This window comes from Callionymus lyra, chromosome 18 (genome assembly GCF_982586985.1).
Source record: "Callionymus lyra chromosome 18, fCalLyr1.hap1.1, whole genome shotgun sequence".
In the NCBI taxonomy this organism is placed as follows: Eukaryota; Metazoa; Chordata; class Actinopteri; order Syngnathiformes; family Callionymidae; genus Callionymus; species Callionymus lyra.
In genome coordinates, this window is record NC_141835.1 from 15,146,151 (window position 1) to 15,162,892 (window position 16,742).

General features: G+C 45.3%; 1 protein-coding gene and 1 long non-coding RNA gene across 2 annotated transcripts; one reads left to right on the top strand and one right to left on the bottom strand.

The window, feature by feature from the left end:
• Nucleotides 1-152: 152 nt before the first annotated feature.
• LOC148060650 (interferon alpha-inducible protein 27-like protein 1) lies at nt 153-16,145 on the bottom strand. Its single transcript, XM_087780488.1, has 4 exons — nt 16,121-16,145; nt 667-699; nt 434-595; nt 153-362 (listed from the first exon to the last, which is right to left on the bottom strand). The coding sequence occupies exons 1-4, from the start codon at nt 16,128-16,130 to the stop codon at nt 277-279; spliced, it is 291 nt and encodes a 96-aa protein (XP_087636614.1). The 5' UTR covers nt 16,131-16,145; the 3' UTR covers nt 153-276.
• Nucleotides 834-13,506, top strand: LOC148060651 (uncharacterized). Its single transcript, XR_015709318.1, has 3 exons — nt 834-1,257; nt 1,340-2,354; nt 8,385-13,506. It is a non-coding gene; the product is annotated as an uncharacterized LOC148060651 (long non-coding RNA).
• Nucleotides 16,146-16,742: the final 597 nt, after the last annotated feature.

Genomic DNA, 16,742 nt, shown 5'->3' on the forward strand with positions numbered 1-16,742 from the left:
TAATTACTTACTTACTTGTAATAATGTTATTGAAAAGAGGATGCTGGATCTAGCCACTAGAGGGCGCAATGTGAGTCGATCGTTTCCTAATATATGTCAACTTTATTCTCGCTTTAAATAAAAAAAAAAATAAGAGTGACGACAACAACATGTATTTTTTTATTTTTTTTTATTTAGGGACTTCCATGTTCACGAGGCAAATACAAACCAGGAACACACAGTGATGTATCTTCTGCATGGAGTCAGTTGTTCCATAGATGGCGCTTTTCAATGGTTTCACACGATCAGGGCGATCGCAGCTGCACCAGCTCCACCAACTGCACCCACAGCTGCAGAAGCAGCTGCTGGAATCCCGGCCATGCCTGCAGAAAACACGGCATTATTATTTTAGACACTAGAGGGCGTATTTTAGTTAGGAAATGGGGGATTCTACCTGCTGCCTGCAGAACCGCCACCACTCCCCCCGCGGCCACTCCTCCTCCGTTGGCTATGGCAGCAGTAGACATCATGCTGGCGGCATATGAACCCGCAGCGATGCCCACGGACGTGAATCCGATCGCACCGAGAACCAACGGTGCGGCGACGACACTCGTTCCTGGACGGACAAGATCACACAACAGAAAAATCACCTACTAGAAACTATTGACAAAGTAAAAAGTTTCTAACCTGCTCCAACTGCGCCTAGAATTATTCCTGTAACTGATGAAAAATAAATAAACATTTCGTTATTATAAAGTACTGTTAGATTGGAAATTATTCTACACTATACGTATACGCCTTAAGTTAAATTAATGCTAAAAAGATGATCAAAATATAGAGTAGAGTATAAAATACTAGCCTCATCTAAGAGCTTAAACGTTTAAATACACATTCACAACCAACATTTCACTTTCATACTGATATACACTGTGTCAAGGGTAGCTTGAAACAGACTAGAGATTATTCAGCGATTTAATGAAGGACTGTCTGTCTGCTCTGTTCACACCTGTGGACGTGAAACAAAAGGGCAACACGGAACACACCCAAAAGAGGGGGGCTGGAAGACAAAGGAACTTGCCCACACAACAGGCAAGGAAGGAAGTTACTCTCCAGGTGACTCGAAACAGGAGTTAACATAAAAGAACCACTGCCCCGGAATAGGCGACCCCCTGGACAGGAAACTTTCCCTTAAATGTAGAGACGACCCATAACCCAAGACCGTCTTTCCCGGAGCTATTGACCTGTACAGCTGCCGGCAAAGAGCGAGTCCGATCGATCGTAAATGTTTCTATGTTTGTTTGTTTTGAAGCGGTGAATAAACAACCGTACACTCTGAATTGATCCTTTTTTCTCCATAAAGCAAAGTATTAAGACCCGGAGGTGACGTCGTGTTGGAGCGACGGAAACGGACTCCGGTTTTATCCGTTTTAAATGGTGCCATGACCCGGATTTGTTTTGGAGATTCTTGGAAAGAGGAATGGCGACTGACTGAAGTTTTTTCTCAGCCGGACGAACGGGACAAAGATAAGGTAAGCAGAAAGCCTTTTATTTGATTTCTGCATTTAGTTTCGTCCGAAGCCGTATGAGTGGATGGGTTGTGCGTTGATTCCGCTTGTAAAGCAAACGAACATATAACTTGTTGTTTTGGTTTTGGTTTTCCGTTACGATTCTCGGCACATAAAGTAATCACAGACAGAACAAAATTGGCCGGGGATTCTGTCGAGGGACAAATATATCTCTATTAGCACGTTTTAAAGGCATTTAATTCACCCTTTTAGAGAGGCTTAACCCCCGAGAGTACGAACGGAATGTTTTAAAAAAAAGGCTTTTCTTGGTTAAATAATCGAGTTTCTGGGTATGGTTACGCTGTCTAGTGAGTACTTATATTATGATAAAAAATAAAAACACTTTCTTGATTAAATACAACGTTAACGCTAATGTGTGTTTTTTTTAAGTTTTGTGGGAAGAAATTTATAGATAAGCTTTCTTGAATTTCTATTGGTTAAAAAAGAGTTTTTTTTCTTGTAAGTTTTATGCTGTGAGTTTATTTTTAAAAGAGGGGAAAAAACGGCTTACTTGGAGTTATTTATAAAAGTAGTTTTACGGTCAACTGCAGTGGACTTCTATTGGTTGAAAAAAGCGTTTTTTGCTTGTGAAGTTTTTTAATAGATTTTTGGTCATTATAATATAAGTATTCAAGCGTGTTTCTTGTTTTAAAAAGCATTTTCTTGCGAGGATTGATGCCGCAAGTTTTTTGACAAGGGTTGAAATACTTTTGTTGTTTCTTATGTTACGTTGGTTGCATAGTGAGTACCTATATTGTGATAAAAAAAAAAAACGACTTTCTTGACTAAATGCGACGTTAATGCTAATACGTGTTCTGCTTCATTGGTGCTCCGCCCTCCAACGGCTTCGCTATGGGTTTACCCCGAGGCACCGCCTCGTCTCTGAGAAAGCTTAATGAACTCGCCACCCAGCAGGGGGCAGTACCTTCCTATAAAGGCGGGCAGCACCCGCCGCACTTTCTCCTTTTTCAACTCAGCGAGAAAGCTCCTGACAGTGGAATGTAATGATGGCGAATGAATATTGAAGTGAACCATGTGTGCACGAAGACTCCCTGAAGAGGAGACACACATGTCTGCTTCGTTTTGCCTAGAGGCCCAAATCACACGGGATGATTATGTGGCCTTCCGAGCGCTTCCCACGGCTTTTGACAGTGTTGGGAAGCGTTCGAGGCTTGTCGACCCACGCCGCCTCAGATCATGATTATGATCAACACAGGACTGCCGTGTTGTTTAAAATAACAACACGGCAGTCCTGTGCGCTGCACTCGACAAGCTCACGTTCCAACGTGTTGGGCCCTGATGAGTCGAGCTGAGTCGTCCATCGGTCATGAACAGATGTCGACTAGGAGGACGACTGGCTCGCTGCATGGAGTCGACCATGGGGTATGCGAGAGCGATCAGGTGAGTATCTCTTGCAGGTCTCATGGCCCTCCTGCAGTGCACTCGACGGGTTCACTTGAGAGGTATTAGTGTGCATGTGGCTCCGCCTGTGAGTGTGACGTATTCACAGGCGTCATTAGAGACTTTCGCCGCTAATGCTAAGCTAACATGCTCCGCCGTTCATAGACGGCGAGAGTTTCCTCTCAGAACACAGTTCGGAGGAGGTTTTAAACCCCTTCGTCCGGGTCATACCGAGACTGTAATAACGGAGTCTGTCCACACGAATGAAGGGCAGACTCAACCATGTGCTTTGTTTCCAGATAAGCAAATGTCCACGAGACCGGCTTGATCAGCTGTGTTTACTTCACTTCCGTGTTGACATGCGCTGACGGGGTTTGACCGCCGATGAGCGTTGTCAAAAAAATCCCGGCGCCATGGATGACGTCACGTTTGGCGGAGAAACGTCATGGATGACGTCACGTTGGCGGAGAAACGTCATGGATGACGTCACGTTCGGCGGAGAAACGCCATGGAACGGACGCACCATTGAGAGGAATGGCCCGGCAGGAGGCGGCGCAGCTCCGCCATCACCTGCATGGGCGTGATGACGAGGCGCGACGAGGATACGCGGAGAAGATCCCGTTCGTCGGCCTGATAAGCAAATGTCCACGAGACCGGCTTGATCAGCTGTGTTTACTTCCGTGTTGACATGCGCTGACGGGGTTTGACCGCCGATGAGCGTTGTCAAGAAAATCCCGGCGCCATGGATGACGTCACGTTTGGCGGAGAAACGTCATGGATGACGTCACGTTTGGCGTGATGACGATGCGCGACGGGGATACGCGGAGACGGAGATCCCGTTCGTCGGCATCATCATCTGGTGCTGGGGGGAAGCGTCACCAGAGACCAGCCACCCCAGCAGCACCAACAACATCGGCAACAGCGGCGGCGTGCGACGAGTGAGCGTCGCCAAGATCCGCAGCGCGAGCCGGGGAGCCAGCAGCCGCAGCAGAGTCGACGGCCGAGGGCTCCTCCACCCTATTCATTCAAGGGAATGTGTCGGGAATAAAACAAGAGAACGTATGACGTTTTCTGTGGTTCGTTCTGAGAGAGAGGTTGGTAGCGTGCATGTGTTTCCGCCTGTGAGTGTGACGTATTCACAGGCGTCATTAGAAACTTTCGCCGCTAATGCTAAGCTAACATGCTCCGCCGGTCATAGACGGCGTGATTTTCCTCTCATAACACAGTCCGAAGGAGGTTTTAAACCCCTTCGTCCGGGTCATACCGAGACTGCAATAACGGAGTCTGTCCACACGAATGAGGGGCAGACTCAACCACATGTGTTTTGTTTACAGACGAGCAGAGGTCCGCGAGACCGGCTGAATCAGCTGTGTTTACTTCCGCGTCGACCAGCGCTCGTGCCCGACAGAGCGTGACAGCTGATGAGGTGAGTGGAACTTGTCCGGACATGTCTATGTTAACCGGAGGTTGTTCCTTTCCCCACAGCGCTGTCTACAAACACTGGCACCGTGGAGGACGTCACGTTGGCGGCGGAGAAGCGCCATGGAACTGACGCAACCTGGTGTTTTTACGCGCGAGTTTTTTCGCCGTTCTGAGACCAGGCGAGGGCGAGGAACTTCCGTCCCGTCTGGTCGATCAACTGGAGAGGTGCGTGGCGGTCGGATCTCACGAGTGACGAACAGATCGGGACCGCCAACGGGGCTGGAGAATGTACGGGACCGGGTGAGTGATGCGGTGCCGACGCGCGCGCGACCTAACTCACTTCAGCTCCGGGTTAATTCTCCAGCGCTTTCCTCCACATCGCGGGTTTTGTCAGCTCCGGTGACACTAAGAAGTGCTCAGGGAGTTGGGAAGACTTCCGGGGGGGGAAGGAAACACGCACGACGCGCATCTGAGGTGTCTCACGCGCACTTGCGCGCTTCTCCCACAGAGCCGGCTTTTATGTATGAGAGTGGGGGTTCTAGTGAATCCAACTCGAGTACATGCTCTGTGGATTCAAGAGATAGAGACGCGGCTTGTGTGATGCCCTTTCGTCTACGGCCCGTCCATGGGGGGCGGGCCGGAGGACTACCCAAGGTTCGCCAGGGCTGCGGTTCTGACAGAACATTATTCGGCTTGGAGTCGCCTGGTTTTACTTCTAGGACCCACTTGGCTGGGGGGAGTAATCAGGCGGGGCTATGCGCTACAGTTTGCCCGTCAACCCCCGCGTTTTTCAGGGATTCTCTGGACGCGTATGGTGGAGCAGGAGAAACTATCCTGTCTGAGAAACGAGGTGTCTACTCTGCTGCAGAAGGAGGTCGTAGAACTGGTCCCTGCAGCCGAGATGATGTCAGGGTTTTACTCCCGGTACTTCCTCCTGGCGAAGAAGACCGGGGGTTGGAGGCCCATTCTGGACCTCAGCTATTTGAACAAGTTCATAGCTACCCGCCCGTTTCGCATGTTGACGGTCAAGAAACTGCTTTCAGGTGTATGTCCAGGAGATTGGATGACATCTATCGACCTGACCGACGCGTACTTTCACATACCGATAGTCAAGAGACATCGAAAGTACTTGCGTTTCGCCCTCGAGGGTCGGGTGTTTCAGTACACTCGACTTCCGTTCGGCTACTCTCTGGCACCCAGGACCTTCACCAAGTGTGTGGAAGCGGCAGTGGAGCCTTTGAGAGTGAGTGGGGTAAGGATCTTGACCTATCTGGACGACTGGTTGATCCTTGCCAGGTCAGAGGCAGAAAGTTACGCTCACACACAGAAGGTGTTGAGCCATATTGCCACCCTGGGGTTCACAGTGAACCTCAGCAAGAGCGCTCTGACTCCAGCTCAACAGTTAGTTTACCTGAGGGTACTGTTGAACTCGGAGGAAGGATACGCGCGCCTCCCGGACGTGCGTATCCAGCCCATTCTCCGACTGACAACACAGTTGCTGGAAGCTCGGTGTCACGTGACAACAGCAGGCACTGTTATGTCCCTCCTGGGGCTCATGGCGGCAGCCCACACGGTTGTTCGGCTGGGCTTGCTGCACATGAGGGAGCTTCAGAGATGGTTTGGTCGTCTCAAGCTAGACCTCAAGCGGGAAAGAGGTCGGAAAGTGCGCCTTCCCGCTCGGGTTTTGCAGGACATCCAGTTCTGGAACTCTCACGCCAACCTCAGGCGGAGAGTTCCATTGGGTTGCGTCCTTCGTTACACTCAAGTGTTCACAGACGCTTCCCTGACAGGTTGGGGAGGCACCTCGGGTCAGGCCTATGCCAGTGGGGTCTGGAGCAGTCCGGTGCTCAGACACATAAACTGGCTAGAGCTGAAGGCAATTCACAATGTCCTGCTTCACCTCTCTCCCCAACTGTCACAGTCCAACGTCCTAGTATTTTCAGACAGCTCCACCGCCGTGGCGTACGTAAATCGCCAAGGTGGAGTCAGATCCCCAGCCCTTCTGTGTGTGGCAAGGAAGATTGGCTGTGGGCGGACTGTCACCTGCTTTCGCTCAGAGCCCAGCACGTCCCGGCGAGCTGAATGCAGTAGCGGACAGACTGTCGAGGGGGGCCGTCCAGGACGAATGGGGTCTGTCCGAGGCAGTGGCAAGCGAGATCTGGTCTCGATTCGGTCACCCGGTTGCAGACCTCTTCGCCAGCAAGGAGAACTTCAAATGCCCTCTTTGGTTCTCCCTCAGGGCTTCGGACCGCCCCCCACTAGGCGTGGACGCTTTAGCCCATTCGAGGTGGCCGGTCGGTCTGCTGTTCGCCTTCCCTCCTCCGCGGCTCCTTCTCCCCCTGATTCGGAGGACGAGGCGGGGGGGGCTGAGGTTAATTCTAGTAGCACCAGACTCCCCGGGGGCGCTCTGGTTCCCAGAGCTGGTGCGCATGGCGGTCGGGGCCCCGTGGGCCATCCCTTGGGGCCCCGCTGCCCTGTGTCAGGCGGGGGGGACACTGACAGCGCCCCCGGTGCTGGGCCGGCCTCTCAAGGTGTGGCTCCTGCACGGGACGAGCTGATCGGGACCCTGGACCCGGACGTTCTCCACACGCTGGAGAACGCCCGGGCCCCATCAACACGTAGGCTTTATGCCTCAAAGTGGGGGATATTCTCCCGCTGGTGTTCAGACAGGTCCTTGGACCCCAGCTCTTGTTTGGTCTCCGCTATCCTGTCTTTCCTGCAACATTTGCTGGATAACGGGCGGACTGTGGCGACACTGAGAGTGTTCGCATCAGCCATAGCGACGAGGCATGTCGGTTTTGAGGGTGCTTCGGTTCGCGCCCACCCTTTGGTGGCGCGTTTCCTGCGGGGTGCCTGCAGGCTTCGACCTCCTGCAAGGCCTTCCAGCCCTCAGTGGGATCTCCAGTTGGTACTGGACTCTCTCACAGGGCCGACCTTCGAGCCTCTTGACCAAGTCCCATTGGATATCTTGTCTTTCAAGGTATCGCTCCTTCTGGCACTAACAACCACGAAGAGAGCAAGTGAGCTTTGTGCCCTCTCCATTAGCCCTGAGTGTCTTTCCTTTGGCGTCGAGGAGTCTTCGGTGTCTTTGCGTCCTAACCCAGCGTTCCGCCCGAAGATTCTGAGTTCCTTGTTCCGGGCGACGACCTTCACGCTGCGGGCCTTTCACCCGCCGCCTCACTCGGACCCGGGTCAGGAGCGTCTCCACCTGTTGTGTCCAGTGAGGGCGTTGGCCTGTTACTTGCGGCGGGTGGCCGAGTTTAGGCGCTCTGATGCCCTTTTTGTCTGCCACGGTAGATGCCGGCGGGGAGAGGCTCTCTCCCCCCAGAGGTTCTCTCATTGGGTGAGATCGGCCATTATCCGTGCCTACCGAGCAGCGGGTGGATCTGCTCCTAGCGGTCTGAGGGCACATTCCACCCGTGGCGTGGCAGCCTCAGTGGCTCTTTGCGGGGTGTGGCAGCAGAGGATATCTGCTCTGCTGCCTCTTGGGCGTCCACGTCTACCTTCGCTAAGGCCTATCTCCTCGACGTAACGGCGGGATCAGTAGCTCATACTGTCTTGAGCGCTGTTGTGCCCCCCTCAGGGCCCACGGCTCAAGTGGGATTGGACCCTGGGCCGGCGGGGCCCTAGTGATGCTGCTCCAGGAGCGGCGTCCAGCTGGGGGTACATTTATCCCGTCAGGCTTCGCCTTTTGGGTAAACCCATAGCGAAGCCGTTGGAGGGCGGAGCACCAATGAAGCAGAACCCCTGAGTTATCTATTATAACCTCAGGTTCTGCGAGTTGGTGCGAAGCCCTCCAACCTCGTCGCCCAGCGGCCGCCCTTCTCGCTGAGTTTTCAGTTGGAGAAAGTGCGGCGGGTGCTGCCCGCCTTTATAGGAAGGTACTGCCCCCTGCTGGGTGGCGAGTTCATTAAGCTTTCTCAGAGACGAGGCGGTGCCTCGGGGTAAACCCATAGCGAAGCCGTTGGAGGGCTTCGCACCAACTCGCAGAACCTGAGGTTATAATAGATAACTCAGGGGTTTTTTCAAGTTTTGTGGAAAGAAATTCTTCAGTTTCTATTGGTTTAAAAAATAGTTTTTTCTTGTAAGTACTATGAGTTTTTAAAAAAAATAATAAGGGTAAAAATAACTTTGTTTGATTGTCATGTCATAATAAAGTTTGGGATTATAATATAGGTATTCAAGCGTGACAGTTCTCATATAGAGAGGGAGACGAACAATTGGTGTAAAAATAAATAAAATAAAAATTAATTAAAAATAAGGAAAAACAAAATAAATAAAAAGAAGAAATGGAGTTATCTGAACTGCGGTTAAAATGGCAGTCTCGTGGAATAGGATCATGTGGTGCTGTATTGTTTCGCTCTGTAAGTTCTTATGTGGAAAAAATTGCTCCGTTGGATTGGAAAAATGTTGTGAAAAACTGGTATAAATGGGCTAAAGAGCAAAGGAAGGTTGGAAATCTGCCTGATTGGGGCATGCCTATGCCTGAAGAAGATATTCTTGGTGAAAATGTGAAAAGTATTAATCTTGAACTTGAAGTCATTAGGAGGAGAAAAACAAGCATGTTGTTTAGTGAAAAATACAGACTGGCTCTGTTAGAAAAAACTAAAACCGATAGAGACAGATTTTTTGTGATTATGGAAATGGTAAAAATGATAAAGTTAAATACTGAAGTGATGGCACCAGTGAAAGCTGTTAAAAAGGAAGTTGTTGATGAAAATAATGTAACTGAAAAAACTGATTCACCACCACCTTACCTAGAAGGTGGAAACCAAAATGTAAACTCACAAATGTTGTCTGATAGATTGCAAAAAATGGTAATGAAAGAAAAAGTGAACACCCAGGCTCCAGTTTTCGATGTTACAGGAGGGCAGCTGATGATGGATCAAGATGGTAATGAAATAGATAAAATGATGAATTTAAAAGAGATTATGGATAATGTAGCAAAAATAACACACAGGCAAGAAAATCTCACAAGAGATCTGTTAGACACAGCAGAAAAAACACTTAGCAGATCAGTTGAAATGGCAATTAGACAAGGACAAAATAAAGAAGATGAAGATGTGAGTGCAGCCCTGACAAGTGCACTAGAAACCATAGAAAAGTTCCGTAAAAAAGCAAAGGACAAAGCAGATAAATTGAAAAAGAAAAAGTACAGCGAGGAAGAAAGCAGCAGCGAGGATGAAGAACTAGACAAATATTGTAAGTATAAACTTGACCCAGGCACGCCATTGAAACCTTCTAAACATACAGTAAAAACTAGAAAAGGTGAGAAAGGGAAACTAAAAGAAAGATCAGATGGATTGGGAACAAGCCTTTCTGGACAATTTCCTTTAGTGGTGAAAAGTGGAAGAAGGAGGGATTATACTGATTATGTCTCAGCAAGTATGATGGATGTACAATGTCTGAAAGAAAAACTTCCTCCGTTGGAAAGAGGAGCAGGTCCGTGGATTAATGTTTTTTGCAACAATATGACAGGAATTGTATTGGCTATTGGAGATTGGAGACAAAGTGTTACAGCATGTGTGGGTGCTGATAAAGTGTCAAAAATAGAAGAAGAAGCAGGAACAGAATGCGAGCCTCATCAAACACCATTCTCTCATCATTCAAGACATATATGGCTGGCCATGAGGGAGGCGTTCCCTACAAAGGTGGATGTGAATGAACTAACGTCATGCATGTACAAAAATGAAGAAAGTGGTAGTGAATATGTAACACGTTATAGGACTAAGTGGGAGGAACAACTGGGTGGTCCACTAACTGACAGTCACCTTGCACTCTTCAGGGGGGCAATTGTAAAGGGATGCCCAACTTCTGTAAGAAACCGTTTAGAGGCTGTAGTAGGATTGGATAAAAAATCTATAATAGAATGGGAAGAATATTTAAGCCATTATGTTAAGATGTTTAACAAAGAATTGAAAGAACAAGAAGAATGTGACAAAAATGACATGAGACAATTGAATAAAACAAAACTCTCTGAGCTTCGTCAACAGGTCAAGGAAAGACAGAAAGAAAAACAAATGGTACAACGGCCACCAATTACTGCAGCCCCACAGTATTTCACACCACACGACGACTGTTGTTATTCATTTGGGCAACCAGATCACTGGAGTAATGAATGTCCTTTCTATCTTCAGCATTATTTAACAGCGTAAAATACAATAATGCATAAATCTGCTTTCACCCCCCTACCTGATATGAATCCTCAGCCCTCATCAAACTAATGGTAGCATAAAAGAATAGCTAAAAATGATACAGTAGCAACAAGACAAAATAATTCCATTTTTTAAGGCTATTTCTAACTGAATGTGTTAAGTTGTGTAATTACAGGAAAGGAGATGTTTTAAATCAGCTACACAGAGGCTGGAGCGAGTTGTGTTGTGAGGACAGTTAAAACAAAGGACACAGACCCCTGCTGACATTCCACAGGTTGTAAACAATGCGACATGAGCCGTGTTGCAGTGGGGAAGATGATGTCAGGCTCATGGAGAAAGTGACTCCTGTGTCCAGTTGTAAGATGTAGGTAAGGAGAAGAATTTTGAGTAGTAATGAAGGTGTGAATCAGGTTGTAGAAGTGGAGGTGTGAATCAGTTGCTGAAATGGTCAGTTAAGAAAGGTCTCTAATGTAATTAATGATAAAAACAATTGGTCAAAAGGAAAGATGTTTTTTTGGGCAAGACGGTGATGCACAGAGGATTCTAGTTGGCTTTGAAAAAACATTGCATTACAAAGCTCATGAGATGATTTTTATCAGGAATTTGTTAATTCCAGAAGTTTAATTTATCAATGAAAGTGAAAATGGTTACTTTTGCATCCTTACTGTACAATGATTTACAATCTCATTTAGAAGACATGGTTCTGACAGGGAAGTCTTCGCAACATAAATAAATAGTGGTGACATTCATTTGAAAAATGACTTGAAAGGTTTCATATAAAATAGATGTAGGTTTTAATTCAATGGTAATGGAATGATTTCCAAAGTTCAGCACAGGTGAGGTCAGACAACATAACACCCCAGTTTCAATTTTGCAGAAAGAAAAGTTGTATGTTTTTCTTGTATTTAACGGATATGTCTAGTTCTCCTTTTACAGTTGAAGGAGACAAAGGAAGCCTTAAAATGACCAACAACAGGTCATGGATGATCCAGATTTAAATAAGCATTCAGGTGGAGATACCTGGAATGTGACACAGCAGGGGGTGGCACCAACACCAGTGCAGAACAGTGACACCATCATTTAAAGAAAACCTGGTAAAATAACATCTTAAGACTCTCACAGGTTCCACAAGAAGGACTACAGCAGAGACGGCGTAGTTAAACAGGGGGAGTTGGATCAAGGTGATTTTTGAGATGATAAGACAACAGTAACCCAAAGGACAGGTAACATAAAAAGATGTTATGTGTCCTCGAGGGGAAATGGATGTATAAATGGAATGAATGGAATGAGCAATGGATGAACAGTGAACAGTATTGATGAAACTGATGTTCCTAATTTGGGGATTCCTGGTTTTATGTCCTAAATGGAGGACGCCCCGGGTAAATCAAAGTGAAAAAGAAAAGAAAAATGAAAAAATAAGCAAACAAAAACTAAGAATGAACCTAAAAACTTAAACTACACTAACAATAAAAATTAGCTCATTTAGATTAAAACTAAAACTGATCTAGATTTAAAATAAACTAAAGAAGAAATAAAATATATATTAAAAGTAGAAATAAAAAAATATATATAAAAAATGTAAAGAACCAATATGGAAATAATAAAAATACAAAATAAACACGAACAACAAAACAAATGGGGTAAAAGAACATGTATTGTGGTCGACTCATACTGCCAGATAACAGGCAGAGGGCAGCGGACGTGTATATTACTCTCTCCAACCAGGGTCAAAATCAGTGGACGCAGGATTTTCTGACCTGGATGAGTAAACGCACTCAGAAGCATCAACCACATTCCCCATCAGAAGAAACAAGCGGATAAGTACATGGGGAAATTACCCAATTCTATTACATTAATAAAAAACTTTTTTTGGTCAGAGCTACTCCTGAATGAAGGTTGTTTGTGTGTAGGTTCAAGAAGATGGACTCGGAGAAGATTGAAGAAGACTGATTTCTGGGATCGTTTTTTTCCTCTACACGCCTGGAATCGGATCATGGACGAAGAAGACCAGCTAGACTACGAGGAAGAAGAGTCGGACTGACTGGTGAAGAACAATCATACCAACAACCAAAGAGGAACAATCGGACCAACAGCAAATTATGATGATGACAACGATAATGCTGATGGACTGGCCTAATGAGAAACATGAAAGAATGATGAAAGACCACCTCTAAATAAGGCCAAACCTTGTGTCACCGTTTTAAAATGTTTTAACATAACAGACAGATGATTATATTTTCGGTTATACATATAGCGTGTGCAGGTACATGATAATAATATGTTATTGGGAAAATGATAATATTAGATAATATAATAATAAAGTAATGATAAAATATTGCTGCGGAACAACCATTTACTTAGAAAATTGGACCTTTTTGTTTATGACGTGACCTGTAAAGGCCACGTCAACAGGGGGAGTTGTTAGATTGGAAATTATTCTACACTATACGTATACGCCATAAGTTAAATTAATGCTAAAAAGATGATCAAAATATAGAGTATAAAATATTAGCCTCATCTAAGAGCTTAAACGTTTAAATACACATTCACAACCAACATTTCACTTTCATACTGATATACACTGTGTCAAGGGTAGCTTGAAACAGACTAGAGATTATTCAGCGATTTAATGAAGGACTGTCTGTCTGCTCTGTTCACACCTGTGGACGTGAAACAAAAGGGCAACACGGAACACACCCAAAAGAGGGGGGCTGGAAGACAAAGGAACTTGCCCACACAACAGGCAAGGAAGGAGTTACTCTCCAGGTGACTCGAAACAGGAGTTAACATAAAAGAACCACTGCCCCGGAATAGGCGACCCCCTGGACAGGAAACTTTCCCTTAAATGTAGAGACGACCCATAACCCAAGACCGTCTTTCCCGGAGCTATTGACCTGTACAGCTGCCGGCAAAGAGCGAGTCCGATCGATCGTAAAAGTTTCTATGTTTGTTTGTTTTGAAGCGGTGAATAAACGACCTTACACTCTGAATTGATCCTTTTTTCTCCATAAAGCAAAGTATAAAGACCCGGAGGTGACGGTCGTGTTGGAGCGACGGAAACGGACTCCGGTTTTATCCGTTTTAGTACTATTTCTCATAAAGGCGTCTCTGAAATACTCACGCAGTCCCATCGTTTGTCCAGTGTCCACTACTGAGTCAGTTTCCAGACTAGCCCTAACCCTAACCTAACTCTTACCTCTTTTATAGCGACCTTAGCTTTCGTTTTCCAGATACATATAAATAGACATGCGACTCTTTAACAGAGATGTACTGTATGTTATGAATTTTTGTTAAGTGATGAAGTTGAAAAAACAGTATTACTAGATTCCGCACCAGTTCTACTAAAATGAAACTAAAGAAACAGAGCTATCTTTAAAACTATTTGTCTGACATCAACATTATAAAGCTGACGTCAGACCACACCATAAAGAGACACAGGAAGTTCCTACTCATTTACACGATTTTCATCATATAATCTCTTAATAAAAATGTATTACGATGACTTAAATCTCTCAAATTTACCACATTATATCTCGATTTAAATCTCGTCACAGCATTTAAAGAACATATTTGAGGGGCCCTTTACGCCTTCGTACACCACAAATCATAATAACAATATAACCTTGTTTGTTGTGTTGATTTTTCTCTCCACATCCTGGTGGACACTGGACGTGGGTCTCTCCTGATCCTCGAAAAGTCCAAGACCACCACTAGAGGCGCCAAGTAACAAATGATCTCCATTCCATTTTAATTTTTGCAACCTTCATTTCCCTTTTTATGTGACAAAAACTCTATTTATTTCTTCCTTTATATTCGGAAAAGTTATATATCTTTAGTAACCTTGAGACGTTTAAAACGAGGGTCAGACATGTAATTAATTGGTGAAGTTAACTGATGAAAAAGACGTCCCATTTACTTAGGGTAAGAGGCAGGTGAACACCTGGACAATTCGCAGCCTATTGCAGTCAAATAGAACAACTTTAATTCAGCTTTAGGTTTTGTTTCATTAGAAAGCAGCTGTCGGAGAAAACTTTTGTTTTGTTCGTTCACTTGTTTTTATCGACAAGGGCGTCAACGCCTTGTTTGTCACGCCTTGTAAATGGAATGAGAAAAAAAGTAACGCCGCAGAAAAGTCGCTTCAATCGGCGATCTGATGAGACGTCTCGTCTCTTTGTCATCTTCACAACTCCCTGATTTTTAACCTGCTCCAACTGCGCCCAGAACTAGTCCTGTAACTGATGATAAAAAATAAAATCACATACCGTTATTATAAAATGCACTTTCTCATTAAGGCGTCTCTGAAATACTCACGCAGTCCTATCGTTTGTTCACTACTGTGAAGGTCAGTTTCCAGACCAGTGTCAGCGCTGGAACAATAAGCAGTGCTGCTGCTGCTGCAGACTCCTCTTTTATACTGACTCATAAACAGACATGTACTGAATAATATGATACTTTTAACCTTGTATTGATAGTGATTGTTCAAGCGCTGTGTGACCCTGGTCTAGAAAGGCGCTCTAGAAATAACCTTTACTTACTTACTTACTTGTAATAATGTCATTGAAAAAAGGATGCTGGATTTAGCCACTAGAGGGCACCAAGTGAATCGATCGTTTCCTAGTATATTTCAACTTTAATCTCGCATTAAATTAAAAAAAAAAAAAAAAGAGTGACAACAACATGTATTTTTTTATTTAGGGACTTCCATGACATCATTTGCAATATTACACGGCCGTATTTGTAAACATGACGTCATGGTCACGAGGCAAATAGAAACCAGGAACACACAGAGATTTATTTTCAATCTTCTTCATGGAGTCAGTTGTTCCATAGATGGAACGATGGAGCTGATCGCTGCTGCAGCAGCTCCACCAACTGCAGCCACAGCTGCAGAAGCAGCTGCTGGAATCCCGGCCGTGCCTGCGGAATACACAGCATTATTATTCTAGACACTAGAGGGCGTATTTTAGTTAGGAAATGGGGGATTCTACCTGCTGACTCCAGAGCCGCCACAATGCTCACCGCGGCCACTCCTCCGTTGGCTGTGGCAGCAGCAGACATGCCGGCGGCTAAAGAACTCGCAGCGATGCCCGCGGACGTGAATCCGATCGCACCGAGAACTACCGGTGCGGCGACGACACTCGCTTATGGTCGTACAAGATCACACACACATCACACAACAGAAAAATCACCTGCTAGAAACTATTGACCAAGTGAAAAGTTTCTAACCTGCTCCAACTGCACATAGAAATAGTACTGTAACTGATGAAAAATAAATAAACATTCCGTTATTATAAAGTACTATTTCTCATAAAGGCGTCTCTGAAATACTCACACAGTCCCTTCGTTTGTTCACTACTGTGAATGTCAGTTTCTGGACCAGTGTCAGCGCTGGAACAATAAGCAGTGCCTAGTTGTTGGACAAGATCACACACACATCACACAACAGAAAAATCACCTGCTAGAAACTATTGACAAAGTGAAAAGTTTCTAACCTGCTCCAACTGCACATAGAAATAGTACTGTAACTGATGAAAAATAAATGAACATTCCGTTATTATAAAGTACTATTTCTCATAAAGGCGTCTCTGAAATACTCACGCAGTCCCATCGTTTGTCCAGTGTCCACTACTGAGTCAGTTTCTATTACTTACTTACTTACTTACTAACACTAACCCTAACCTAACTCTTACCTCTTTTATAGCGACCTTAGCTTTCGTTTTCCAGATACCTGTAAATATACATGTGACTCATCAACAGAGATGTACTGTATGTTATGAATTTATGTTAAGTGATGAAGTTGAAAAACCAGTATTACTAGATTCCGCTCCAATTTACTAAAATTAAACAAAAGAAACAGAGCTATCTTTAAACCCCTTTGTCTGGCATCAACATTATAAAGCTGACGTCAGACCACACCATAAAGTGACACAGCAAGTTCCTACTAGTTTACACGATTTTCATCATATAATCTCTTAATAAAAATGTATTACGATGACTTGAATCTCTCAAATTTACCACATTATATCTCGATTTAAATCTCGTCACAGCATTTAAAGAACATATTTGAGGGGGCCTTTACTCTTTCGTACACCACAAATCATTATAACAATATAACCTTGTCTGTTGTGTTGATTTTTCTCTCCACCTCCTGGTGGACACTGGACGTGGGTCTCTCCTGGACCTCCAAAAGTCCAAGACCAGCTCCTTAGTCTTTGATTCA

Bases quoted from the DNA above. Each gene is read 5' to 3' on its own strand.
- LOC148060650 (XM_087780488.1), bottom strand. The intron at 596-666 runs GTTAGAAACTTT...TTGTCCGTCCAG, and splicing joins TCTAGGCGCAGTTGGAGCAG to GAACGAGTGTCGTCGCCGCA. The intron at 363-433 runs GTAGAATCCCCC...TGTTTTCTGCAG, and splicing joins GGCGGTTCTGCAGGCAGCAG to GCATGGCCGGGATTCCAGCA.